The 27,556-nt window shown below is 46.3% G+C and overlaps 2 protein-coding genes across 5 annotated transcripts in view; one reads left to right on the top strand and one right to left on the bottom strand.

Moving 5' to 3' along the window:
* Positions 1-27,556, top strand: part of RGS20 (regulator of G protein signaling 20) — a 49,527-nt gene that overhangs the window by 4,214 nt on the left and 17,757 nt on the right. Inside the window, exon 1 of one of the 4 annotated variants that reach the window (XM_050328549.1) lies at positions 23,620-23,706. The exons of 1 other annotated variant lie outside the window; for it this stretch is intronic. Coding sequence is in view for 1 of the 3 variants with exons in the window: in XM_050328524.1 (XP_050184481.1) it covers positions 24,147-24,188 (42 nt within the window). In the remaining 2 variants the exon portion in view is untranslated. Of the gene's footprint in view, positions 1-23,619; positions 23,707-23,889; positions 24,189-24,959; positions 25,040-27,556 lie in introns of those variants that run through there. 2 more of the 4 variants (XM_050328524.1, XM_050328541.1) reach the window with 2 other exon arrangements.
* LOC126636693 (uncharacterized) lies at positions 3,668-6,928 on the bottom strand. The gene is made up of 2 exons (XM_050309133.1): positions 3,960-6,928; positions 3,668-3,768 (listed from the first exon to the last, which is right to left on the bottom strand). The coding sequence occupies exons 1-2, from the start codon at positions 6,850-6,852 to the stop codon at positions 3,668-3,670; spliced, it is 2,994 nt and encodes a 997-aa protein (XP_050165090.1). The 5' UTR covers positions 6,853-6,928.

Here is a 27,556-nt window from a genome sequence, read left to right as displayed (position 1 = left end):
TCAGCTCTGCAGGAAGAACCCTTTGGGAGATGTCAAACATTATTCTATGAACTTCTTGTAATGTGAAAGTCATTCGTGACCATGCACAGTTCGTCTAAGTTATTCATCAATAGCTCTGAATCATGTTTTCTTTGATATAATAGGAATCCATTAACAAACAACTCCAGAAAGGTCAAAAAGCATAAAAGATGTTATTTTCAAAGCAAGACATGATAGTTGAATGATTGCACTGCCTTGCCAAGTATTCTAGTATCCTCAGGTAACGAGTGCTGCCAGTCATTAATTGCTATTACTCTTAATTGCTATTACTCTTAGTCCCTCTGAAGTCAGACATTGTCTTTCTCTTTTATAAGAGTAGGAAAAAAATCTGATATTAGTAATATATAATTATATGAATATAACATATATTATATTCATATAATGTATTCACCTCCTTAGGCAATACAATACCTACTAGGTATGGCGTGTCAGGAGTGTTTATTTGGTGAAGCCTATTTTTCATACTTAGTCACGGTAACATTTGTGTGTCTGAAAGCTTGTGATTGTGTCGTAGGGTGTTATGAACAAACCAAGCAGTAACTTATACCAAGAGCACATTCCTTCTGTTCTTTCGAGCAGGTGTTGTGCATAGTTAAATAGCTGAAACATAGTTCAACAGTCACGTTTTATCTAATTCTTATGTTTGAGATGGGCAGGGAATGCAAACTGTATGGTTATGGATTGAATCACTTGGCAGCTAGCATTCTTTGTCTATGCCAGAAATGGTTATTCTTACACAGCAGATGTAAAATTTGAGATGTTTGATGCTCTGTTTTATTCAGGAGCAATGCTTTAAAGGGAGACAGAATTCTGGGAAAGAAATTAGGAGTATTATATAGCATTTAGGGCCACCAAATTATGAGCAACTAGTCTTATTGACAACTTCTTTGATGATACAGAATACTTTTTGCTAAAGAGTGGGTTTTTTGCTAAATAGGTATAGATTAAGATAAAATAAAATCATATGCACTTAGTTTTGAAGGGAAGCAACATTTTTTCTAGGACAAGCTGGAGAACATTATCTCTCTGTGATCTTCTGTGGGGGTTAATTTTGATTTCTTGACATATATCCTTTATAACAAGGGTATGTCCTGTCCCCGAAATGTTTTCACTAGTTAGGAAAGGGCTACTCCTGCACATTTTTACAGATTGTATTAATCCTTTTGAGACCTGCAGTGTTGTCTTGGTTTCAGCTGGGATAAAGTTAATTTTCTTCCTAGTAGGTGGTGCAGAGCTGTGTTTTGGATTGAGTATGAGGATAACATTATTAACATACTGAAGTTTTAGTTGTTGCTAAGCAGTGTTTGCCCTAAGCCGAGGACTTCAGTTTTCCATGCTCTCTCACTGAGCAGGTCCACAAGAAACTGGGAAGGAGCAGGGCCAGGGCAGCTGACCTGAATGGGACAAAAGGATATTCCATACCATAGGGTGTCATGCCCAGTATATAAGGTGGGGACAGTTGGCCAGGAGAGGCTGATTCAGCTCTATGGGTCCTGCTGGGAACAGTGGAGGAGCACAATGTGCTGTGAATGGGACACCTTCCAGCAGGCTTAGCCTTGAAAGACATGCAATAAGCCACTGGTTTAGCTAGTGCCAGTAGATAGGACTCATATTCACCACTTACTTGCTACCCCTGGGCAGCCTTGCAGAGACCTTTCATGTTGGGTTTGGAGTTTTCTTGTCGTATTTCCTCTGAACGTGCATAGTATACTAGTCTGCTGCAAGGAGCTCAAACTTTAAACATAACTCCTTGAAAACTGTATGTTTTAATGTTTAGCATTATGCACGAAAGTAAGAACAGATGAATGTGGCTTATGAAGGAATTACACTATCAGACAGAAAAAGTTGTGTGCTTTTTTACTGTGGGGTGTTGGAATAGTGGGACAGGTTGCCCCGAGAGGTTGTGAAGTCTCCATCTTCAGAGGTCTCCAAACCTGAGGAACAAGAAGCAGGACCAAACAATACGCAGAGGCCCCTGCCAGTCTCAACCATTCTGTGAAACAAAGAGCTCTTCAAAGAGTCTTTCTTTTTAAACTGTTCTGTAATTAATGACATAATAATATTTTTAATTCATAAAAAAATTTGGTTTGCATCCAGAAAATAGCTGGCTGTATTCCTCAGCATTGTCTATGAGCCAATAATAGCGTGTAGACAGCAATCAGAGGGCATTCTTTTGTAAAAGTTGTCAAAATAATAATGAACTACACATTAATGGGTGGATTACTTGCATATTAATGGTGTGCAAATTTTCTAGTCCTCAGAGATAATTTGTACTAATTTGCAATCATGTGGTTTTCCAATTTAGTGATTTACATATTTTACTATTGAAATAGTCCTAAAGCTTCCTTTTCAGGTGTGTACCTTTGAAATGGAAAAAATGCAGATTCCTGGGCTGATTAGGATGTTACTGTCAGAAAGAATTTAATGAATATGAAAATCAAAAGGCAAACTGTTTCTATACTAGTTCTGGAAACTTTTCAGCAAAACAATCCTATACTGACCTGAATTATAGAGATTGTTTTTAATAATATACAATGACCTTCTTTAAGTGGAACAAAATGTCATACTGGTTGATATGTAACCTACTCAGACTAAGTCTAAATTAACTCATTTGAGATATTCAAATTTACAAATATATTAATTTAGGATACCGTTTCAGCAGCAAGAATTTACAGTTAAGATTAAAGGACACTAGGGAAAAGCAACATTTCTCTGGAAGACCATGGAAACCTTCTTAGAAAGGCATCTAGTTTTGATGTCTGGGCATCAGAAGGAATTTACCTTTATTCCATTATATGTTTCTCACATGCAGAATGATGAAAGTAAATGATTTCCACTAAAATACTGTGATGGTTTGGACTTGGCTCCCTGCCAAATGCCCGAAAGTCACGACAGCAGCCCCCTTCCTCCCTCCCTTCTCCTCTTAGAGCAAAGAAAAAAAACTATAAAAAATTAAAGAACCCAAAGTCAAGCTGTTTATATAAAATATATATATATATATTTACGTAAATTAAAGTTATATACAGTTAAGATGCTATATACACAGGAAAAGGGGATCCACTCCCCGAAGGGATAGGGAAAGGGGAAAAAAAGGAACACCGAACAGGTATACTTGATCAAATTCAAGAACTATACCAGTAATTAACAAAACAGATCTCACCACTTCCCTTAGAAAAAGCAGGATTGGCAGACACAGCCAGCACTCTCCAAACCCCCCACGTGGCAGGCCAGCGGTCGCTGCAGGCCTCAGCTTTAGATAAGCAAGACAAACGCAAGGACCTACAGTTCCCGACCCTCGTTGGAAGAGAAGAGAGAGAGGTCTCTAATCTCCAACTTATTTATACTCTGGTTTACGTAAAAATCGTATGGAATACTGGGTACTTGGCCACTTCCTTGGTTACAAACTGGTTACCAGGAAGGCCTAGATCAAAACCATCACATTCTCCACCCCTTATTCCATACTTTTTTTACGTAACACTTATATTCTGTCTTCACTTATATCCTTCGTATATATACACATATGGATAAATGTATATAGTCCTTGTTCATTCTTTAGAGCATCCATTTTGTTGTAGAAGAATCAGCATCAGGATTAGCTTGGTTCAGATTCTTGGCTCTTTGGTGACAATTACAGTTGTGGTTTTAGAGCTGGTTCTCTGGTCTGGGCTGGTTTATCACTGGATACCGGCATTAGTTTGTTCAGGTCTTTCCCACCTGGTGACTGGTTTCCTGTAAAACACAACTCAAAGCACATGATTAGTCTTTCCCCAAGGTTAAATTTCCTTGAGGCACACAGTGGATCTCTCCATCCTTTCTCATTACCCACCAGGTATTTCCGGGCCCTTGAGCGAAAACAATCCCACGAATGGGTTTGTCTTCGCCCAAGGGAGGAGTAATCCAAACAGCCTTCCCTAACATACCTCTCAGATGGATCGCTGGAACTTTGTCTCCATCTACAGTGTGGAGGGATTCTGCTTGGGCAGGACCAGCTCGATTGACAGAGCCTCTAGTGTTAACTAGCCAGGTGGCCTTGGCTAAGTGCTTGTCCCAGTTCTTGAAAGTTCCCTCACCTAGTGCCTTCAGAGTTGTTTTTAACAGTCCATTACACCTTTCAATTTTCCCAGCGGCGGGTGCATGATATGGAATGTGATATACCCATTCAATACCATGCTCCCGTGCCCAAGTGGCCACCAGATTATTCTTAAAATGAGTCCCATTGTCTGACTCAATTCGTTCTGGAGTACCATGTCTCCACAGGACTTGCTTCTCGAGACCTAGAATGGTATTCCGGGCTGTTGCATGTGGTACCGAATATGTCTCTAACCATCCAGTAGTCGCTTCCACCATGGTAAGCACATAGTGTTTACCTTGGCGGGTTTGTGGCAATGTGATGTAGTCGACCTGCCATGCTTCTCCGTATCTATACTTGTCCCAGCGTCCACCATACCATAGGGGCTTCAACCTTTTGGCCTGTTTAATGGCAGCACAGGTTTCACAGTCATGGATAACCTGGGAAATAGAGTCCATGGTCAAATCCACCCCTCGGTCTCGTGCCCATCTATAGGTGGCATCTCGGCCCTGATGGCCTGAAGCATCATGGGCCCATCGAGCTAGGAACAACTCACCCTTTTGCTGCCAGTCTAGGTCTACTTGTGACACCTCGACTTGTGCAGCACGGTCTGCTTGTCTGTTATGAGTGTGTTCCTCATTAGCTCGATCCTTGGGCACATGGGCATCTACATGGCGGACTCTCACATTCAGTTTTTTCACTCTGGCAGCGATGTCTTGCCACAAGTCGGCAGCCCAGATGGGTTTTCCTCTACGTCTCCAATTCATTTTCTTCCACCTGTCTAGCCATCCCCATAGGGCATTGGCTATCATCCACGAATCAGTGTAGAGGTAGAGTCTTGGCCATCCTTCTCTTTCTGCAATGTCTAAGGCCAATTGGACAGCTTTGAGTTCCGCAAACTGACTCGATTCACCTTTACCTTCAGTGGCTTCTGCCACCCGTCGGGTGGGACTCCACACAGCTGCTTTCCACTTCCGGCTCCTTCCTACAATGCGGCAAGAACCGTCAGTGAAGAGGGCATAACGTGTCTCTTCATCTGGCAACTGATTATATGGCGGAGCTTCTTCAACTCGACTCACTGGCTCTTCTTCTTCTTCATCCGCCAGACTGAAGTTCCCACCTTCAGGCCAATTGGTTATAATTTCCAAAATTCCAGGGCGATTCGAGTTTCCCATTCGGACACGTTGCGTAATCAAAGCCATCCACTTGCTCCACGTGGCATCGGTGGCATGATGCGTAGAGGGCACCTTACCCTTGAACATCCAGCTCAGCACTGGTAATCGGGGTGCCAGGAAGAGTTGTGTTTCGGTACCAATCACTTCTGAGGCTGCTCGTATGCCTTCATATGCCGCTAAGATTTCTTTTTCCATAGGGGTGTAGTTGGCTTCAGAACCTCTGTAGCTTCGGCTCCAGAAACCAAGTGGTCGCCCTCGCGTCTCGCCAGGCACTTTTTGCCAGAGGCTCCAGGAGGGACCTTTATCTCCAGCTGTAGAGTAAAGTACATTCTTTACATCTGGTCCCGTCCTGACTGGACCAAGAGCCACGGCATGTGCAATCTCTTGCTTGATTTGCCTAAAAGCCTGTTGTTGTTCAGGACCCCACTGGAAGTTGTTCTTTTTACGGGTCACAAAGTAAAGAGGGCTTACAATTTGGCTGTACTCTGGGATGTGCATCCTCCAGAAGCCTATGGCTCCCAGAAAAGCTTGGGTTTCTTTTTTGTTTGTCGGTGGAGCCATTGCTACGATCTTATTGATGACGTCTGTTGGAATCTGACGACGTCCATCTTGCCATTTCACCCCTAGGAATTGGATTTCTCTGGCAGGTCCCTTGACTTTATTTCTCTTGATGGCGAAACCGGCCTCGAGGAGAATCTGGATGATCTTTTGCCCTTTTTCAAAAACTTCTTCTGCTGTGTCCCCCCATACAATGATGTCATCGATGTACTGCAGGTGCTCTGGGGCCTTACCCTTCTCTAGGGTGGCCTGAATCAGCCCATGACAAATGGTTGGACTGTGCTTCCACCCCTGGGGCAGTCGATTCCAGGTGTACTGCACACCCCTCCAGGTGAAAGCAAACTGTGGCCTGCACTCTGCTGCCAAGGGAATGGAGAAAAATGCATTAGCAATATCAATAGTGGCGTACCACTTCGCTGTCTTGGACTCCAGCTCATACTGGAGCTCCAACATGTCTGGTACAGCAGCACTCAATGGTGGCGTGACTTCATTCAAGCCACGATAGTCCACTGTCAGTCTCCATTCTCCATCGGATTTACGTACAGGCCAGATAGGGCTATTGAAGGGTGAGTGTGTTCTGCTGACCACCCCTTGACTCTCTAACTTCCTGATCATCTTGTGAATGGGGATCACAGCATCTCGATTTGTCCTGTACTGTCGCCTGTGTACAGTTGCAGTGGCTATAGGCACTTGCTGATCTTTAACTTGGAGTAGTCCCACAATGGAAGGATCTTCTGAGAGGCCAGATAGGGCAGACAATTGCTTGGACTTCTCTTCAATCACCGTGGCTACACCGAAAGCCCATCGGTACCCCTTCGGGTCTTTGAAGTATCCTCTTTTTAGGTAGTCCATACCAAGAATGCAAGGGGCTTCTGGCCCCGTCACAATGGAATGCTTTTGCCATTGGTCTCCTGTCAAGCTCATATCGGCCTCTACCACTGACAACTCTTGAGACCCTCCGGTCACTCCAGAAATAGAAACAGCCTCTATACTCTTATGCTCTGATGGCATTAAAGTACACTGGGCACCAGTATCCACTAAAGCCCGGTATCTCTGAGGATCCGATGTGCCAGGCCATCGAACCCACACAGCCTAGTAAACCCTGTTATCTTCCTGGTCTCTATCCTTCTCCTGGCAGAAGGCAGGGCCCCTCTATTGGTCTTGATCGGAGTATTCATCGTCCGACTTTGACTTTGCCTTCTTGGAAGCCTTCTTGTTATTGTCAAAGCGGATCTCCATCTTTTTGTGTTTCAGAGGTTGTAGAGCATCTGCATCAATCACGTAGACAACCTTTTTGTTGTTTTCCCTTTGTTGTAACTCTCTCACTCTGGCCTCAAGTTTGGAAGTGGGTTCACCATCCCACTTCTTCATGTTTTCTCCTTTGCTGCGCAGATAGGACCACAGTTGATTACGTGACCTCGGTCTGGGGTTTCCTCTCCTTCTGCGTACTAAGAAAGGAGACCGTGAACGAGGCCGGGACCAAGATCGAGGTCGAAATCGTGGTCGAGACCATTTTATTGGTCTGTCTCTAAAGTCTCTGTAGTCTATATAGACTCTATCATCTCTATCCCTATAGTCGTCTTCATATCTGAAATATTCATAGGGCCTCTCCATTGCTTCCCTAGCATGGATAGGTCGGTGTCGGGCATCGGAGGACCTTTCCAAATTTTCTGCTATGGTCCGTATCCATGAACACATGGTGTCCACAGTCGGTTCATCCGTTTTTGGATTATATACTGATATTAAGCAATTGAGGTATGATGCAGGGGCACCTCTAATCACTTGCTTCCACATTGGCTCTGTACATGAAATTTTCTCTGGTTCTAAACAGTCATAATAATCTGAATTGCAATAAATGAGTTCCAGCATAGCTAATTCTCGTAAGTATTGGACGCCTTCTTCTGCACTCGTCCACTTTTTCGGAGAACTCATTAAGTATTCTTTAAATGGATATTTTTCCCTCACAGCATGGAGGATTCGGAGCCAGAGACTGAGATTGTATGTCTCTCTTGCGATTTCTTGTTCTATTTCACGGTTTTGAGCGAGGGATCCTAGCTGCTGTGCTTCATGACCCTCTAACAAGTGGCTTCTGGCTCCATTATCCCAACATCGTACCAGCCAGGTGAGAATTTGTTCACCAGGCCGGCGGCTGTAATCCCGTCGTAGATCCCGGAGCTCTGCTGGGGTCATTGTTCGCAGTACCTCACTCGTTCGCACAACTGCTGCTCCAGAATAAGGGTCTCCCCTAGGTGGAACCATTTCCACTTCCCTTTTGACGCTTCTATGTGGAACTGCTCTCTCTCTCTCTCTACCTCTCTCACATGGAGGCAGAGACTGAGCATGTAGCGGGGATAGACTTCTACTCCGTTGTCTAAGCCCACGAGGTGGAGGTAGCGAGTAGTCCTTCAGACTTTGGGATGAAGGTCTCAACCGTTCTTCTGTATCTTCCGCTGGAAAGTCAGGAAGAGAATATTTGGGTGTCAGCCTTGTCTTTGGTGGTTTATTGGCTATTTGTGCTGTCGCCCCTTCTTCCTTTAGGTGCACTCCCTTTTCCTTTGGACGCGCTCCTAATTCTTTTGGGCGCGCTCCTTCTCTCGCTGTTACTTCTTCTTCTTTTGCAGCCGTCCATTCGTCCACTACTACATAACTGAATGGGATAGGTTCCATGGGGCTGGCAAGTTCCTTTGTTCCCTTTTCTTCTTCTTCTTCTTCTTCTTCTTCTTCTCCTTCCATACGCCTTAATCGTGGAACTAGGCCTGTAGCTTCTGCAGTATCCCTTATCCATATCTTCTTCTTAGTTAGGGGGGCAATAGTGATTCTCGGGTTTGTAGTTCGGGTCTTCATCTCTGTCATAGCCTTAACATTAGATGTCGTAGTTTGAGTTCCAGTGTCCATGAGATCTACGGTCTAGACTCCAGTTTCAACAGATTTAGTAGAAGCTATGGTGACTTCAAATTGAGTCTGAGTCCCACACTCAATTGACTTAATAGAGATGGCGCTAACTTCAGGTTGGGTCTGTGTTCCATGTTCAGTTGAAGTAACGGAGACGGCGCTGACTTCAGGTTGAGTTTGTGTTCCACACTCAGTCAGCTTAACAGAGACGGCACTGCCTTCGGTCTGAGTCTGTGTTCCACATTCAGTCAGTTTAACAGAGACGGCACTGTCTTCGGTCTGAGTCTGTGTTCCACATTCAGTCAGTTTAACAGAGACGGTGCTGATTTCGGGTTGAGTTTGTGTTCCACACTCAGTTGACTCAATAGAGATGGTGCTGACTTCAGGTTGAGTCTGGATCTCGACGTCTGTGGACTCAATAGGGGCATCATTTGTTTCAGGTGACATATTTTGACTTTCTGCCTCTGTCTTAGGCTTTTGATAGTGATCTAAGGCAGCTCCATAAGCTGTCACTAGACCCCAGCATAAAGCAAGGAGCTGCGTGTTTGGGTCATCATATGAAAGACATCCTTCAACTAAACAACGTGTCATCTCGTCAGGATTAGACACATGTTCTGGCGTGAAGTCCCAAACAATGGGAGGTGCCACACGCCCTACCAGTTTGCCAAAATTTACCCATGCTCCTTGCCATCCAGAAACTGGCCTTTCCAAGAGTCTTCCCAAAGTTCCAGCGAATCCTTTAGAGGTCTGACCTTTTCTACAAGATGAAAAGCAACACAACACCATTCTTCCAGTTTTAAATAACTCTTTCATTGCCTTCACGAGTACTAGGATTGTCACTAAACAATTTAAGTAAAAATTGGAGCCAATTGTAATGATAGGGATCTCCTTTAGCAGGCCTTTGATGTCAAAATTGAGGGAAGTGAAATACTCCTTCCATTCATCCCAATCAAGGAAAGTGAGATACTCTTTCCATTCATCCCAATCAAAGGAAGGGATATACTCCTCCCATTCATCTCCAGTTGGGCGTTTCCCTACAGGATAGTCCAAAACAGGCACAAATATAGCTAGTACAATGAAACAAGTAGTTAGAATAGCCATCGTTATATTATTCTTTCTCTCTGTTCTTAAACAATAGGTTTGTTTATATAAACAAGCCTCTCTTGGCAGTTTTCCCGGTAACTGTTCCAAAACAAACCAGGATAACCAAAACAATCTCCCCGTACCGGGCCACCAGAAAATCTGTGATGGTTTGGACTTGGCTCCCTGCCAAATGCCCGAAAGTCACGACAGCAGCCCCCTTCCTCCCTCCCTTCTCCTCTTAGAGCAAAGAAAAAAAACTATAAAAAATTAAAGAACCCAAAGTCAAGCTGTTTATATAAAATATATATATATATATATTTACGTAAATTAAAGTTATATACAGTTAAGATGCTATATACACAGTAAAAGGGGATCCACTCCCCGAAGGGATAGGGAAAGGGGAAAAAAAAAGGAACACCGAACAGGTATACTTGATCAAATTCAAGAACTATACCAGTAATTAACAAAACAGATCTCACCACTTCCCTTAGAAAAAGCAGGATTGGCAGACACAGCCAGCACTCTCCAAACCCCCCACGTGGCAGGCCAGCGGTCGCTGCAGGCCTCAGCTTTAGATAAGCGAGACCAACGCAAGGACCTACAGTTCCCGACCCTCGTTGGAAGAGAAGAGAGAGAGGTCTCTAATCTCCAACTTATTTATACTCTGGTTTACGTAAAAATCGTATGGAATACTGGGTACTTGGCCACTTCCTTGGTTACAAACTGGTTACCAGGAAGGCCTAGATCAAAACCATCACAAATACAAAATTAAAATTATGTACCTTTCTGCATCATCAGTCCTGTATAATACAGTTGGTGTTGCTCTGACTTGTGATTTTGCCTAGATGCCATGATATGTTAGAGATCCCCTGAGCACAGTTCCCATTACACTCTGCTTTATTTCCAATACACAGAATAAGCTGCAGGTATCAGCAAGTCCACACTAATTAGCAAACCCTTCCAGTGACCAGGAAAAGGATGTGGGGTGCACTATCATGGTAATCAGAGAGCTGGAACTGCACTCCTATAAAGGCAGGCTAAGAGAATTGGGGTAGTTTTGCCTGGAGAAGAGAAGGCTCCAGGGAGACCTTAGTCCAGAATTCTAGGGCCAACAAGAGAGCGGGAGATAGACTTTTTGAAGGGCATGTAGTGATAGGACAAGTGGGAATGACCTTAAAGATCTGAAAGATGATATGTTTAGATAAGATATGAAGAAGAAATTCTTCACTGTGTGGGTGGTGAGGCACTGGACCAGGTTACCCAGAGAAGCTGTGGATGCCTCATCTCTTGAAGTGTTCAAGGCCAGGCTGGATGGACCTCTGAGCAACCTGGTCTAGTGGAAGGTGGGCCTGCCCATGGTAGAGTGGTTAGAAATAGATGATCTTTAAGGTCCCTTTGAACCCAAGCAGTTCTGTGAACTACAATTATGAAAGGTGGTTCTGGATGTGAGTTTGAAAGTATCATCTGACCTTTGCTGCTAGGATCAACTCAGATATCCTTGCCTGCTGTTTGAAGTCCTTGCTGTATATATAGTGAGCATGAATAGTAATTTTCTCCTTGCCCATTTGTATACAATGCATGCTACCTGATAATGCATTTTGCATAAGTGGTGCAAAAACACAAAAATCATTAATTCCACATATGCTTTTTCACAGTAGTTTATTTCCACAAAAATTTCAAAGACTCTAAGGGAAAAGCAGTATTTCTTTCAAGCCTTTTAATGCTTACTCAGTCCTACATTTTGATGGTCCCTTCTGTGCAAAAACATTATTCCTGTGGGGTCTGGTTACACCAGGTGCTGCAAAGCATCCTGGGAGTTGTAGTTCTAAGTACTCTGTCACACATGCTCTGTTAAATGCTTGTATGGGATTGGCTTAAGAAGTTACCTGTGTGACGTGGCAGCATTTGAAACTGCTATATAAGCCGGGACTCCTTGAATAAAGCGCTCTCTCTCTTGTTACACACCACGTTGGTGTCGCTATGGTCCCCATGGGACATATTATTTATTATATTAATAACTGCTACATATGGCGCCCGGAACAGGGACCTAAGCCTTATCCTGAATCAGGAAGAAATACGGACCAGACGTCAGGTACCAGCCTATATTTAACGCTGAGGGACGTCCGCCGTGAAAAAGAAATTAACGCCAGGTACCAGAGGAAAGGAAACTCTGATGGGCGTAGGCGGGAGAAACCGCGATTGAGCTCGAAAAAAGGCCTGAATTCGGTAGGAAATTGCCTACGTTTTGAGAGGACGCTCTCGAGAAGAAAAATCTACGTCCCAGGTGAGAGGGCGGGAGAAAAAAGAAAAAGAGAAAAAATGAAAACTTTTAATTCACGTGAACCGCAGAATATTGCAAAAGCCTTAAGCTTAATATTGAAAAGACTTTGGAGACAAGTTAACAAACATAAAATAACTGGACTTTTAAAATTGATGAAAATAACTGGTTTAAGACTGCTGTTATTTACAATTCTTAGTGAAATTACTTGGAAAGAGGGGTGGAGAAGCAGAGAGAAAATAGAAATAAAAAAGATGGACGCTTTAAAACCCTCGCAAGAGAACTCGTCCACAGAGATAAACTTTGAATCTTCCCCTCCCCCAGACATTGTAAAGCATGGAACTCCACGTGCTACTGCAGTCTGGAAAGGGGGAGGGGGTCCGAGAGCACGGAAGAAAAGCCTTAGAATATACCTTTTTGTGCTGAATTTTTGCGGATGCGTGAATTCCGGGAAGAAAGCGCGTGTCGTGGGTTATGTAACTGGTAAAAGGGAACAAACTTTGAATCCCCAAGCCATGGCAAACCTGCAAACACGTGGAGACCACGCCGGAGCATGGGCGGCACCATCTTGCCCATGCCGGGAGCAGAAGGTAATACCTTCTCTTCCTGTCTCGTGGCCATGTTGTGGACTGCCTCTGCTGGAGGCACGCATGGAACATGGTCCGTGCTGGGAGCCGGTAGCTAAGCAACAGCTGCTGTGCCTACCAGCAACAGCGGCGCGATGTTTAAAAAAGATACGTGATAGCCGCTCGACGTTGCGAGCGGCGAGGCCGGCGGCGGGCACAGAGCGCGGGGCTGTCGGGGTGCTCAGCAGCCGCAGCGAGGCAGACCGGGGACGGAGCTGCGCACGGCTCCGCAGGACTGCTGGCGGCGGGCGGCGACTCCGGCCCCGGGCGGGCGGCTCGGGACGGGGCTCGGCAGCGACGGCGACTTCATCTCGCGGTGCCGGCTGGTGTCGACCAGGCTGCGGCGGCGGTTCCTCTGCAAACCCAGATGGCAGCGGCGGCGGCACCACCGGGAGCGGCGGGCCCGGCGCACAGCGTGGAGAAAGCCAGGCGACCGGAGCGGCGCCGCCGCGGGGCGCCTCTCCCAGAGCTCCGCAAGCGGGCCAAGGCCCGGCAGGCGCGGCCGAACGGGAGGCGGTGACCCGACGCTGAAGCCCCGCCGCAGCTGGCGGCGACTCCGCCGCGCCCCTGACCCGCGTGGAGCTCCCGGCGGAGCTCCGCGTGGAACCCCGGGCCGGGGAAGCGGCCGCCATGCCTGAGGAGAAGCCGCGGGGCGGCCCCGCGGCCATCCCGGGCGGCCGAGCAGGATTGCGACGGGACTGTGGCACAAGTTTGTAAATGCAGCTGGGGCGGCGCGGCGGCTTCAGCGAGCACGTGTCGGCGGCGCAGACCTGTGAGGCCTTCGCCGCCCGCCTGCACCTGGAGCGCGGGCAGCCCGTGGTGACGGGCGGGCCGGGCCGGGCCGTGCCTGGAACTGACGGCCGCGTCCCACTACACGAGCCAGCCGCCCGTGCCGCCGCTCCCCTGAAGCGGACCACGCGGCCGCAGCAGCGCGGCCCGGGACAGCCGCACATGCGGCACAACGCGGCAGCCGAGCCGAGGCCCGGCGGGCGATGACCAGCGACATGGCCCCCACCGTGAGCGGGCCGGGCCATGGCCGCAGCTACTCCGGCTCCTCCTGGGAGCCTCAACAGTGACAACACCGCCTCCCCACTCCTGTGAGAGAGGCGGCGGCCCGGACAAAGACCTGGGCCGGGGCCAAAACTATACAGACACTGAATTTACTGACTGTTTTTACATGTTTTACATATAAACCTTTAGAAATTATTACAAATGTTTTTATCTAAAATAATTTGGTTAACTGTCTTTAGTTTTCTATTTAATAAGAGAAAAATTCAACATTCCCTTATTAATACATTTTTAAGTTTCTAATTTCCCTGTAACTTTGTTTAAATTACTGATAGTCACATTTACTGAGTATTGTTTAAAATTGTTAAGTTCTTAAATATATCTAAGTAAGTTTAAGTTTATAACTATATCGTTTAAGTAGTAATTAGCATCTTTAAGAATTTCTATTGTTATTAACACATTATAATAGTAACCTACCTATGCATTTCTGTAAGTACACACTCAGGAATGTGCACGCTACTTACCAGTATTATACCTTTAAATTCATTACCTTTCCATATTCACAACAAAAGAAGGGGAGTAGACAGAATATGCATGTAATTAAGTAAGTAAATCCTGAATCAAACAATTTTCATTCTGACCAAACACTACATAAAAGTTTAAGTTGTATAACCTAGAATATGAAAACAAAATAAAGATTGCATGTATGCATGAATGAAAAATGATTGGGGTGGCCACCCGAATGAGTGAAAGAGAAATTGTGTGAATGTATGAATGTATGTGAACCATTTACACCCTATACAAAATATCTGAAACGAACACACAACAAACACTACCTCTAATACATCGCCTTAATAAAAGACAACTCAAAACATGATGTTCCTCCTTTAAACTTTTCCTTGTGTTTTAATAAAGTAAGTTTTCCCCAGTTATAAGTAAACCCTCAGATTGATAAAAGTTTTTGTTCTACCCAGTTACAAAAAACCCTTAGGTAAATAAGGTTTTTAATGAATAAAGTTTTGTTATTCCATAGACCTCTTAGGTAAATAAGGTTTATAATGAATAAAGTTTTGTTATTATATAGAACTCTTAAGTATATAAGGTTTAAGCAAGAAATAAGTTTACTATGTCAAATGAAAAGCGTTTTGTTAAGAATTGCACTGTTTTTTGAATTTACACTGTTTGTATCTTCTTATTAATAAAAATGGGGGAATTGTGGGGTCTGGTTACACCAGGTGCTGCAAAACATCCTGGGAGTTGTAGTTCTAAGTACTCTGTCACACATGCTCTGTTGAATGCTTGTATGGGATTGGCTTAAAAAGTTACCTGTGTGACGTGGCAGCATTTGAAACTGCTATATAAGCCGGGACTCCTTGAATAAAGATCTCTCGCTCTCTCTTGTTACACACCACGTTGGTGTCGCTATGGTCCCCATGGGACTTATTATTTATTATATTAATAACTGCTACATATTCCCATTTATTTGCATCATTTTCCTAAATCAGCTTCATCCAGTCAAAAGAAAGGTGCAAAAAGGGATCACAATATCCTATCACAAATATCCTTATTTCAAAATCCACCTCCATGTTGCTAGGTGACAGCTAGGTGCATCCTTCTCAGGGCAGGTTGAACCCAAAGCCCTGCTAAGCCAGGAAATGCAAGGGACTGACCCTTATGGCACAGAGGCCACGTGTGGGATGAAAACAGCTTATTAATGTACAATGTAAGTAACTGTATCTGTATTCTTAAAACTAAGGCAGGCAGAATGTTGTTTTTCCATCAGCCACATCTAAAAGGTGGGCTGAAGGGTGAAACCTGGGAAATGGCAAGGATCTGTGAGCAGGTGAACTGATGAAGCCTGGCTTGCAGCAGGTCTGTGCCTGCTTACTGACTGTTCTGGATGTCTGAGAAGGCTAGGCCTTTCCCACGGCCCCTCTTTATTCTAACACTGATTCTAATGGGACTTTCAGGAAACTAGATGTTGAGATCTGTAACTTAACAGATCTTCATTCTACCACCAGGTGTGGTTGGAAACAGTTCAGGAGGCTATTGCCCTCAATAGTATGCTTTTAGTGTCATTCTGAAAGTAAATCCAAACTAAAATACCATGTCAACTGTTAAAGGTATGAACAGGCTGAAATAAATCAGGAGCTGCCCAGTAGTGCCTGCCAAGCAGCAGATGATTGTCCTACAAAACATCACATCATTTTTCCTGTTTCACTACTGCAAGAACTTAATTACTCTCTCAAAAAGTATGAAAATTATTTTCAGGAGTCTAGAGATGTCAGTTCTATGATGAGGAATTCATATAGAAAAGGGGAAAGGTTCAGTTTTGTTTGGTTATGCATCTGGTTCCAGTTGTGAACACAGCTTGATTTCAGAAAGTAGCTGTGATTTTTTTTCTGTGACATCTTATGTGATTTACTTTAGGACTAAATAAAGAAGAAGATAGTTCTTACTGTTCTGTCAACTTCACTGTTTGCTTTGAGGGTAATCAGGTTAAGAGCAAAAACAATGGGTCAGACTTAGACCAAAATAGGATAAATTATTAGTTCTTGAACTGTATAACAGTTGTCATTTGTTATGAGAGGTAGGCAGATTATAATATTTTAAAGTATTAATTTTCTTGCACTGCAGTGCTTGATTTTGTAAAATCCATGCTTTTCTCTTTTTATTACCAAACTAATTTGTTTAAACACAGTGATTCTTCCAAGACAGATGTCTTTGGGGAAGAGAATCTCCTTTTAGGGATTCCTTGCCCATCCTGCACTTTAGTATCCCAAATAAGCTTTGGCACTCACACATTTTGTGCCTTTTGGTGCTTGGAACTTGTGGAAAGATTTGCACAAGTGCACTGGAGAAGTGGCTGAGTTGCTCCTCTCTGACCCTTTGTCCTGTTTTTTACATTTGCAAATTCTTGCTCCATTTACTGATTTACATTACCCCGAATTCTGCATGTCAATACATGGGACATCTATAACATTTCTATTGAATATGGGTGGTTTTCAGTTTACATCCAGATCTTCTGGATGGTTTGGCATGGAATACTTCTACAGTCGGAAGACTGACAAAGTGAGTCACAGCCCTTAAATGCCAAGGACATTTCTGAAAACTGGCTTTCTTAATGTTTACTGAAATGTTTGATTCTGAAAGATGGGTTGCTGTTTTTATGACAGGCTAGTCTTCCTCGCTGCACTGCATTTATTCTGTTCATACAGACCCTGTGCAGATAACTGTGTGTGCTTTATTTCAGTACAAGAACAGCATCTTCTTGAATGATTTACCTGGACAACAGTGGCATGCTCAGACTATAAAATCGTTTCAGATTCATAAGAATGCTGTGATTTTTCAAGTATCACACTGGTTTCTAAATGGGCACACTTGGGACAGAATGAAAAGTCCAACTCTACTGGTTTCTTACCATTCTTTACAAATAATGAGAAGAAATAAGTTACAGGTGTTACAGGTCAGAGAAAAAGGTATAAGCTATTGCGGAGATGAGACTTGCAGACTCACTTTGTCTTTTCTGTGTTTGGTGAGGAGGTTTGTTTGTAATGAACTGCAGAAAGGAGGTTGGACGGGACATTTTGTCTGTCCAGGAGGAGGACATGGTCTTTCAAAGCAGTAGTGTAACAGAGGGAAACCACCATAAGTGTGGCCTGTCAGTGAGTTATCTTGAATAGTGATACATAAGGATGGTACATAAAAATAGATATATTCAGAATTCTATGCATCCTGAGTGCTGTTCTCCCTCTCTCAGGACAATTCTAGAATCTTCAGCAAATTGCAGTGCAGAGAAACATGATGGACAGCCCAGAGTGGCCAGAGGAAAAGTCCAACCTGCAGAAAGGAGTGTCAATCTCTCTGTGCATCAAACAGGAGAAATGTGGTTTCACAGGAACACATCAATGCCTCCCCCAAATGCTCAGTAAGTCTGAGCTTTTTTTTTTTTCTTTTTATCTACTTGAGATCCTCTCCAACTTAAAGTTGTAATTCAGTATTTGTGGTGTCAGGGGAACTGATACCATTTGTAAGTCTGCTTCTAAGCTTGAAGCAAACATGACATTCAGCCAGTAATTTGTGCTGTCTGCAGTCACAGTCTCTCTAATCCAGGTGGGTACTCCTACATGGGCAAGATCACAAAGGGCATCTCTGAAAGAAATATTAGTGAGAGATTCTGCAATGAAGCCTCAGGCCTTTCCATTCATTTCTACAGGGATATCTACATGACAGAGATGAGAGTTCAGTACCACTGATGAATCAGTACTCTGGCACAGATATCACCTGAAGTTTTCCCATTTCCAAAATGTATTTACACTTTCTCCTCACTGTCATTCTTATCAAATCAGTTCCTTTTCCTCTCATCATCATTCATATATCACTATAAGATACCGGATAAATACTTCTGGTCACCAACTCAATCTAGTTTGCAATGAGACAATAGACAAATACAGAGTTTACTCTTCATGGCAGCATCTATCAGCCTACGACACTGTCGTTTCTGATAGTGCCTTTTAACCTCATACTCTTTAGCAATCTCTGAGTGCCTGTTCTTTATTCTTTTGTTCTTCTTTTTCAAAGGAATTTTGGTGCATTTCTCTTTTCACATTTTCCACCATATCCTATAAGAGAGCTATATTTTCTCCCATCAGGCTTTTAACATGGCTGCATAATTTTCTGAATTCATCCACATTTTATAAGGTCCAAAACCTGATGAAAATTAATGGCTAAAATGACAGTGTCTTTCTCAGGGATCTTGTCAAGCTGGAATATTACTGTGCAGCCACATTGTGCAACGAGGCTTTCAGACTCACTTTGAACTACTCAGCTACTCTGAAACCTTGATCTGTTCAGGAGCATCAGTTCCAAATTGCCCTGTTAATCTTCTTTTCTGAACCAGCTCTAGAATGTAACTACTAACTCCTTCATAGACATAAAAAGTGCAGTCATGTCAGTTTTGATTTCTTCTCTAATTTAACTGTATTTATTACTTACCAAGCACGTGTGGTAAGGATTCTGCATAATAATCAGGTTATGTGTGACCCACAGTATAACAGGAAGATTCCTGCAGGTGATGGTTGGATAGGTACCTCTTCAGTGACAGTGGTACTGTGAAGATATTTTTACTTTTCAAATCAGGAAAAAAAATATTTTTTTTTCTTCATTGTTCTTTTAATTTCCATTATGGATAGAGAAGAGAAGCCCTAATAGCAGAAGGAGGAATAGTGCTTTGGCAGTAATCCTTAAATGTTGAGGTTTCCCATTCAAAATGTAGGTGCACAGTGACACCTTCTGGAAGCTTGTGATGAGCGTTACCGAGCAGCTTCCTCCATCGTCTGGAAACTCACGGGGGTTTTGTAGGAGCTAATCTTGTTCTGGTCAACATTTTGCCCAGATATTTGGTACTGGGTCTATCATGTCGTCGGGACATACACTAATGGAGAGTTGTCGTGATAGAAGAGATATTTCTTTTTAAATCAAGCCTAAACTGTAAGTATTTTTAACGAGTACAAATAATTTGAAGGTTTCTGGAAAACAACAAACAAACAAACAAACCCAAACAAAACAAAACCACCAAAAACAGACGATAGAATTAAAGATGTTAATCTCATGATTTTACAAAAGAAAACCTTTGGCATTATATTTTTATTTATTTATTGTCATTCATCAGGTGCGAAAGTCAGACAGAATATAGTGAAGCTTCGATTTGCCAAACATGACAAATAAAAAGAAAAACAGAGTTTCTCAATGCAGTCGCACTTCAGCAAATATTTAATTTTCTGTATGTGTCATATGGCAATTTCTAATTAGACCTTCTTTGCCCAAGCCACCGACTTCCTGGGTAGTCTGTCAATCTGCCAGAAACTCTGAGTCACTAAGGATTTTAAGCACATGAGTTGCACCACAGAGCTCCATCCGAGGGCTCACAAACCCCACGGAGTCTGCACCCATCAGCTGGGCTGGGGCCAGAAGGGGGAGTAGAACCATCACTGAGCTGACTCTGACGTGCTGAAACCCAGCATTCAGTCCTGCTGTGAGAAACCATACCCTTATTTCTAATATTTAATTCCATCTCAAATGTTACTTCTCTTTAAGTTTTCCACTGCCTTAGAAGTAACAAAGATGTGATATGTAGGAGTGGAAAAGAAACAGAATTGCGAGTGGACACGGTGGAGGCTAATTCCTGGACTTCTAGTGGCATCGGAGCAGAGGCTGACTGATAACAAATACTGGAGCCAAGAGTTTTGGCAGAACATATATATGGGACTGGACAACTCTGAGAAAATACATCATCCTACAAAATAACCTTATGGTGCTGAAACAAATATCAAAGCACTAAGCAGAGCCACCAATTAAAAAACATTCTGCCTGCACAGAGATCTAAAGCAAGACTAATCACTGCGATAATTTTTTTAAGTGTTAGTCCTAATGTGATGCAATTACAGATTTCAGCATCTGGTCTTGAGGAAACTCAATCCTCCAGCAAAAGGATAAGAGACACCCTGTGACATTCTGAATGACATGGCACTGGGAGGAGCTTCACAGTGGGACTTTAAAACATGGGCTTACACAAAATGGATTCTACTTCTGAATTAACACATCGCCATTAAAGCTGATGAAAAATTAATACTAAAAGGCATCCCTGCATGTAGGACACGTTAGTTAATGGCCTGAGGCACCATGCTACGCTATAGTTGGTCTTACATGTTTGAAGACTTTGGTTTATTCTGCCTCACATCAGCATGGAGCACACATATTCTATTTGAAAGCAATTACTAATAGATCCATGAAGAAAAGTTACTTACACCTGTAAGAAACTGATGTTGAAAAGATATAAATATTTCAAAGTTCAACAAAGCTGATTCCCATCATATCACTGGTATTATGTTCAATTCAAAATATGGTTATTTAAATGTATCTTTTATTTTTCTTTTTGCATTTTTAGCTTTTATTATGGGATAAAAGAAAGAAAATACTAGAATACTGCTGATACATAAAGAAAATGGAAGTTTAGCTAAAGTCCCTGGAAACTCATTCTCCTTCTGAAAATATCTCCTCTCCCAGAAAAGCTTCTCAATCTTCAAAATGATTTGTAACAAGTGCCCTTTCATGTCAATGAAAAAAGTCAAAAATGGCTTCTTACTCTCTGTTTGAATTGCTCCCTAATTCACTATGAATCAGCTCCATTCAACAGTCTAAAAACTCTCTATTTAACAATTTAAGTGAGCAGGAATACATGTAACCTGAACAAAGCAGAGCAGTAGTGGGAACCAAGAGTAAGGTCACAGCCATGCACATGCAGAGAGAGCTACTCTGATGGCAGGGAATTTTCTTTCACACATATGAAATGTATGTTCACAAGTCTTTTAGGGAGAGACAGGGTCTCAGTCTGTGTCTTTCAGCTCCCTCAACCTTAAACCCCATTTCATCCAAGTCCAAGCACTTGTTTATGCAGTTCTGTCTTATGCAGCTGGACACCAGCATGCATCCATTATTCAGGGAGAAAGGAGAAGTTGACTGTGTTACCAACCGTAGGACATTAAAGGACAATGTCCCCAATAGGAATGATGTTTTGGGAAGGGCTGGACCTTGACTGAAAAAATAAAGCCCTGAACAGGAACAGGTAGAAATCATTGCTAGAAAGGACAGTAGGCCTCCACACCACTTAGCTGTTTCAGGATTTAGGTGGCTGTGTACACATGCAGTGATGCAGATGTACCTGCCTACAGAGCTAGACAGATTAGCCTACAAACACCAATCAGTGGAAGGTAGTTAGCTTAGGTGGATTTGTTTATCTAACAGTTTATGCTAGGGAGAGTAAGTACCACATTTTTATACAATACTATGCACCATCACTATGTGTCATTAATTTTGAAAAAAACCAAACAACCAAACAAACAACCCCAAACTTCTTTAATTAGTTATTTGCAATCATAGAATGGTTGAGTTGGAAGAGACCTTAAAGATCATCTTGTTCCAAACCCCCTGCCATGGGCAGGGACAACAGATAGTGACTCTCCTGAGAGAAATGCAAAGGATGATGGAGCAAGAACACACACAGATAAGTCACGCTATGCCAGTATTTTAAACTTAAACTTGTTCAAGCATTCCTGCAAAGATTTAAAAGCCACCTGAGACCATAGTCTAGAAAGGTCTTAGAGGAGGCACATTTACTCACCAGTCTGAATTAAATGACTGCCCTTCCTGGCAGTGAGACTAAGAGCTGAATTCAAAGGTCTTAACAGGTTTTTTGAACTTGATCTTAGGACACATGAACAACTTAGTACACTTACTGAGACTTTCTTCCATTTTCTCTGACATGGAGTGAGGCAGTATCATTTAATCCTAATTATCAAGCCTGTAATATCTCTATAGGTCCTCTCTAGGCTTTGGTTCAGCACAGAAGTCTATTTAAAATCCCACTTGTGTGCTTTCTGCCATGACCAAAGGAGCAGAGATTTGCAGAAGGACTCTTTGCCACTGAGATGGAGAAATACTGAGGTTGTGGGGCAGAAATAAACCTTTCTATTTTTTCTTTTCTCCTGGGAACATTGTCCAGCTTCTACCCTAGTTCATCTCTCCAAACACATCTAGGGGAACTCTCTGCTGCTAAGCAACAGCAAACTCTCCTTCTGTGCAGGAATGGCAGCTTTCCCTGCTAGTCTCAGCTCTAACAAGCACCTTCCCCTGGCATCAATAGCACCACAGCTGTGTTATCCCACTGAAGTAACAGTGCCTTTGGCCTTCAAGGGCAGTGCCATCACTGTGGGAAGGACTTTCTTCACACTGTGTAGGCTTCAGTTCCTCCCAGTATCTTTGATGTCTGGTTGTAGGCCAGAAATAGGGATGATGTTTTGCAAAGGGCTGTACCTTGATTGAAGAAATGATGCCCTGAGCAGGAACAGGTAGAAATCGCTGCTAGAAAAAAAGAGAGGCAGAGCTCGCACAGTGAGTGATTTCTGTCAGTTCCTACTCAGCTAGGGGTCATGGTCTAGCAAGGCGGGTCTCACTGTGCAGGACAGTGGCACTCAGCAAGGAAGGGCAAGGTCACACTGCCCTGCTGCCTGCAGAGCGGGGCGGGCTCGCTGAGCTGCCCGGCCACTGCAGGAGGTGGCGGGGCAGGGTCGGGACCCTGGACAGCGCCAGGCGGCCGTAGCTCTGCTCCTCTCCGATCCCCGCCACTTCGCCCGCCTGCCGCCGCCGCAGCTCCGTCCGTCGTCTGCGGTTGGCTTTTTGGGTGAGGATTTTTTGGGGGGTTCTCTTTACGCGTAGGTAGTAAGTGGCCGACATATTCCCCGTGCTCCTTTGTCACTATGACCTGCCCCGAACCCCAATGAGCACTGGTTGGGTAGGAGAGATCTCCAGCCCTCACCTAAAGGGCCGGCACAGGAAACTTAAAAAGACAGAGCGTACTCGCAGGGGGTGCGGAGCAAGGCTGTAGGGGTTCAAGGCTGCCACCCCTCCACCCCTCGGATTAGCATCTCGGTGGAGGAGCTCTGCTGGGCTGTGCAGGGTCCCCGCTTGCCCCCCCCCCGAGTGATGCTCACTTTGTGTTTCTCTTTCTCTCTCTCTCTCTCTTCCCGCCCCGTCCCCCCGCTCCCACACCTCCCCCGCACGCTGCAGACTCCGAGGCCTGCCAGGCCCCTCGCCCCGCTGTCAGCTCTGCTCTCCAGCCCCTTCCTGCGGCCGCAGCTCCCCGCCCGCCGGCCCTGCCCGCGCTTCGTCTCCGCGCCCCGTCGAGACGCGCCGGGGTCCCGCTTCTGCCCCTCGGGCTTGGCGGCGCTGCTGGCCGGGCCCGGGGCCCGCTGCCCGCTCGCCGCGCTGCTGCGGGGCCGCTGGGCTGAGCCGCCGCCGGCTTCCGCCCCGGCCCTGCCGCCGCCGCCGCCCAGCCGCCTCCCCCCGGAGCGCCGGAGATGCCCGGCGTGCCACGGAGCCGCGCCGCCGCAGCCCCGCGCTGCCCCCGAGCCTGCCGGCGCCGTGAGTACCGCTCCCGGGGCCGCATCCGCCCCTTCCTTCTCCTCCTACTCCCCGCGCCAGGGAAGCCGCTGTCCGCCCACGTGCCCCAGCCGGCACCGGCGTGGGAGTCTCGGGGGCGCAGGGCGAGCTCCCGCGGCTCAGAGCCCCGGGCGCTACAGGCGAAGCCCGCTGCTCCCCATCTGCCATCCCCAGCGTTTCCCGGGTCCGCGGGCTCCAGCGAGGCGGCTCCCGTGGCCGCCGTGCTCCGCGCCTGGTGCGCGGGCGGGAAGCGAACAGCCCCGACGGCAACCGGGAGTCCCGCTCCGGGAACCGGGAGTGCACAGAGCGTTCACGCACCGAATCAGTCTGGGTTTCACGGGAAGACAGTGTCACTCTGCCCGTAGACGGCGGTGGCACTAGCCAGCCGCAGTCGTCCCGTTAACCCTTGTCCGGCAGACGGCATGTGGGACAGCCCGGGGAGTGGAGGCGGCGGATCGTTATCGGTGAGATAATCCCCAAAACGTGGCGGTGTTGGTAAGGGCGCCGCTGCCGAGAGGGCCGCCCCGGAGGAGCGGGGTGAGCGCCGAGCCCGGCGGCCCCGGGCACTCGCCTTCCCCGGAGCCGCGCTGCGCGGCTGCCGCAGCCGGGTCACAGCTGCCCCGCTGGAACGGGAGAGCCATCCCGGGAGAGCCCGGCGGCCGTGAGCTGTGAGCCGCTGGAAGGCAGGAGGCAGCTGGGGGATGGGGAAAATGTGTATCCCTGCAGTCACTTAAAATGGGACCGTGTTTCAGCCCCGGGTTGACAAGCCCGGCTCTCCCGTAAGGCATCTGTATTGAAGCATCAGTACCGAGCCCCGAGGCGGCACCGCCACCTCTCCAAACCCTTCCCATCCCCTTCCCCTCGGCACACACACACACACACACACACTGTCCCGCACACTCCACTCACACGCTCTCACGCCGGTCTCTCCGGCATTTCTCCACGCGGAGCCGGCCCCATGGCTTCCCCCGCGCCCTCCCCACTCCGCCGCCGCGGTGCGGGCGCTGCCGCGTTCGATCCCGTTGCAAACCGGCCCTGAGCCGCAGGGACCCCCGGCCTTCGCCTCGGCGGGGGCGGCCAGCGCAGCCCGCCCCGTCGGGCCGTGCCGGGGCGGGGAGCGCGGGCTGCGGGCCTCGCTCCCTCCGGCTGCGGTCGCGGCGGCGGAGCCCACCCGCGGCCGGCACTGTGAGAGCCCGCGGGGGCCGGGCGCATGCGTGGGGCCGGCGAGCCGCCGATCCCGGCCGCCCAGCCCTCCGGGACAGGAGGGGAAGGGGAAGGGGGCGAGGACGCCCGTCGGGGCCCCGTCGCCGACACAGTAAGTAGCGCTCGGTGCCGCCCGGGCCCCTCTGTCCCGCGGTGCGGGCGGCTGCGGGCTCCTCGCCGGCAGCCGCGACCCCCGCGCCGTAGCCGGGACCGGTCCGGGTGCAGCGGGAGGGGCCGGGCCGGGCCGGGACGGGCGGCGCTGCCGGCGGTGGCTCCAGCGGCCGGGGCGGGAGAGAGGCTGTGGCGGCACTCCCCGGGAGGAACCGGAGCGAGCCGGCGCAAAAGGCGCTTCCCCGATATGTCAGAGGGTCGGGAGCTGCGAGACAGGAGCGCCTGGCGCTCGGGCTTGCCCAGCCCCGTCCCGTCCCGTTCCTCCCCACGGACTCCCGGCGCGGCTCCCACCGCGTCCCCAGCGCAGAGCCCGGGTGGCACCCGGCTGACGGCGGCTCCGGGAGCGGGGGTAGGACCCCTCCCCAGGGCGGGATCGCACCCCGCGCCCCGTCACCTCCCTGGCCTCAGCGCAGGTAACACCTCGGCTCGGCCCCTGCCATGCTTTCAGGGGCCCTTCTGCCTCTCCTCACGAGTGCGACCGAAGTTAAGGCAACACCCGCCCCCCCGCGCCCCGCCGTGAAGGCTGTCCCGCGGTGCGTCCTATCTCGGGGCCCTGAGCTCCCCTGCGAAGTTGGAAAGATGAGCAGCAACAGGCGAGTGCTTCCATAGCGACTCTTCCAGTATTAGCCTGCCTCATCATGCATCCTCCTGGGAGAGAAAAAGCTCTTCCTGAGCTCTGTCATTAGGTAATGTCAGTGGGCAAGAAAAAGTAGGTAATGAAAATTGGACACAAATGCAGAAAGTGAAATAAGATTATCCTTGTACATTCCAGTAAGAATTACAGTAATTTAATACCAATGTAATTTACTTGATGCAACTGTTCCATTATTTCATTTTTGCTGTTGAAAAATGTAAAATCAAAATTTTTCATACTATACCATCGCTATGACATAACAGTGAGGAGTCTACTTGTACCTCCGTGCTCACTGCACAAACAGAACATTAGCAACACATCCAGGGCTCTCCAGAGCTACGTCCAATGATGCTAGTTACACCTCTGCTGTACTGTGGAACCAAGAACTGGTTCAAATAAATGGGCATCAGAATCAGTATCAGCTCGGACCTCAGTCCTAGGTGTGGTCAGTTTAAAATTAGGAGCGTCTTTCTAAACTCAAAGCATGTTCAGACAACTGACTGTAAAACTTGCACTATGTTTTATAAAATGCTTAAAGGTGAGAGAACGGTTACTTTATTTCCCCTTTAATTTCTTATCTACCCTTTACATTAATTCTTACTTTGATATCTTTACTCTGGGTCCCAAATAGTTAACCATGGAAGCATCACCTCAGCTGTTACACACCTCTTTACCCCTTGGACAGAACACTGAACATATTTCAGAGTGAGTAGCGATGTCTGATGGCTGAGTTTAAAGTACGAGGAAGGAGTTTTCAGAATATAAGGTGCCCGTAGCTCTTGAGTCCAGGTCACAAGTTGATGAACTTGAAATGTTTAAGCAACTACCAGTAGTCAGTCACTTATGAAAGTTCATCTCATCTTTGTGTCACTCAGAAAAATGACAAAGGAGGCAGCAAGTCTTGGAAATACTCCAGAGATCTCCTGGCATTCAGAAGCAGGAGGGTTCTTAGCTAGACATTCGTGACTCTCCACTTGCTGTTTGTAGGCATATTTCAAAGCTTGTCAGAGCCAGGTGAAGCATAGATGCCCATAAAGTGTCATGGCCAAAGTGAAGGTGTGCTAAGCCAATTTCTGATCTTACTTCAGCTTTAAATTGACTTTGGTAATACTCCTCCTGGTTGATACTGTGCCATTTGGCAGTATAGCTGAGCTCACAAGGCAGAGTGTCACTATGACAGTGCCTGCCCTGCCAGAGCAGCCAGATGCCAGCGTAGTACAATCCGAAGTGAATCGCGACAATCGGAATCAATAGGAAACAGTATGTGAATCACCGTTTAATGCACTCCAGGGTGAGTCATCCCAATTCAAACCAGCTTTCAGACCAGTACAATGTCACTCAGCGCCTCACACAGTTCAGTGTGAGTCAGATCTCACCACTGAGTACAACATGAAATGAGTCACCAACTAATACAGCGCCATGTGCCTCCAGTACCCGGTGCGAGTTGTCAGAGCTTCTGTGTGATATGAGTCACTTCATAGTACAGTAAAATGGGCTTTTTGGAGACCATTCATAATTAAGCACAATGCAACCAAGCCCTCAGTAGGAGATGATGGGAGTAAGTAGAGTAATCTGCTACATGCAGCAGTTTCACTGCATAGTAGAGAGGTTTGTAAAACATTAGGATGAATGATTTTTTTTTTTTTTTAAGCAAGCTACATAAAAATAACCAGGAGCAGATACTTTCTCTGACATCAGAGGCAGCCAAATCAGGGTTGAAGCCACAGTAAAACTTCCAACACTGGAGAAACCTGAGGGGTTTTTTGGTTGTTTTTGCTTCCAAGAGAGCTGATCAGGCAGTGTGACTGACATAAATCCAGTGAG

This window comes from Myiozetetes cayanensis, unplaced genomic scaffold (genome assembly GCF_022539395.1).
Source record: "Myiozetetes cayanensis isolate MyiCay16 unplaced genomic scaffold, myiCay2020 scf1, whole genome shotgun sequence".
NCBI lineage: Eukaryota > Metazoa > Chordata > Aves > Passeriformes > Tyrannidae > Myiozetetes > Myiozetetes cayanensis.
This window is presented reverse-complemented; position numbering and strand designations above follow the sequence as displayed.

What these genes read in the sequence shown, in the direction of transcription:
- LOC126636693 (XM_050309133.1), bottom strand. Translation starts at nt 6,852, where the DNA reads ATGCCATCAGAGCATAAGAGTATAGAGGCTGTTTCTATTTCTGGAGTG. An exon ending in TCCAGCGATCCATCTGAGAG is followed by an intron (nt 3,769 to 3,959) that starts GTATGTTAGGGA and finishes TGTGTTTTACAG; the next exon opens with GAAACCAGTCACCAGGTGGG.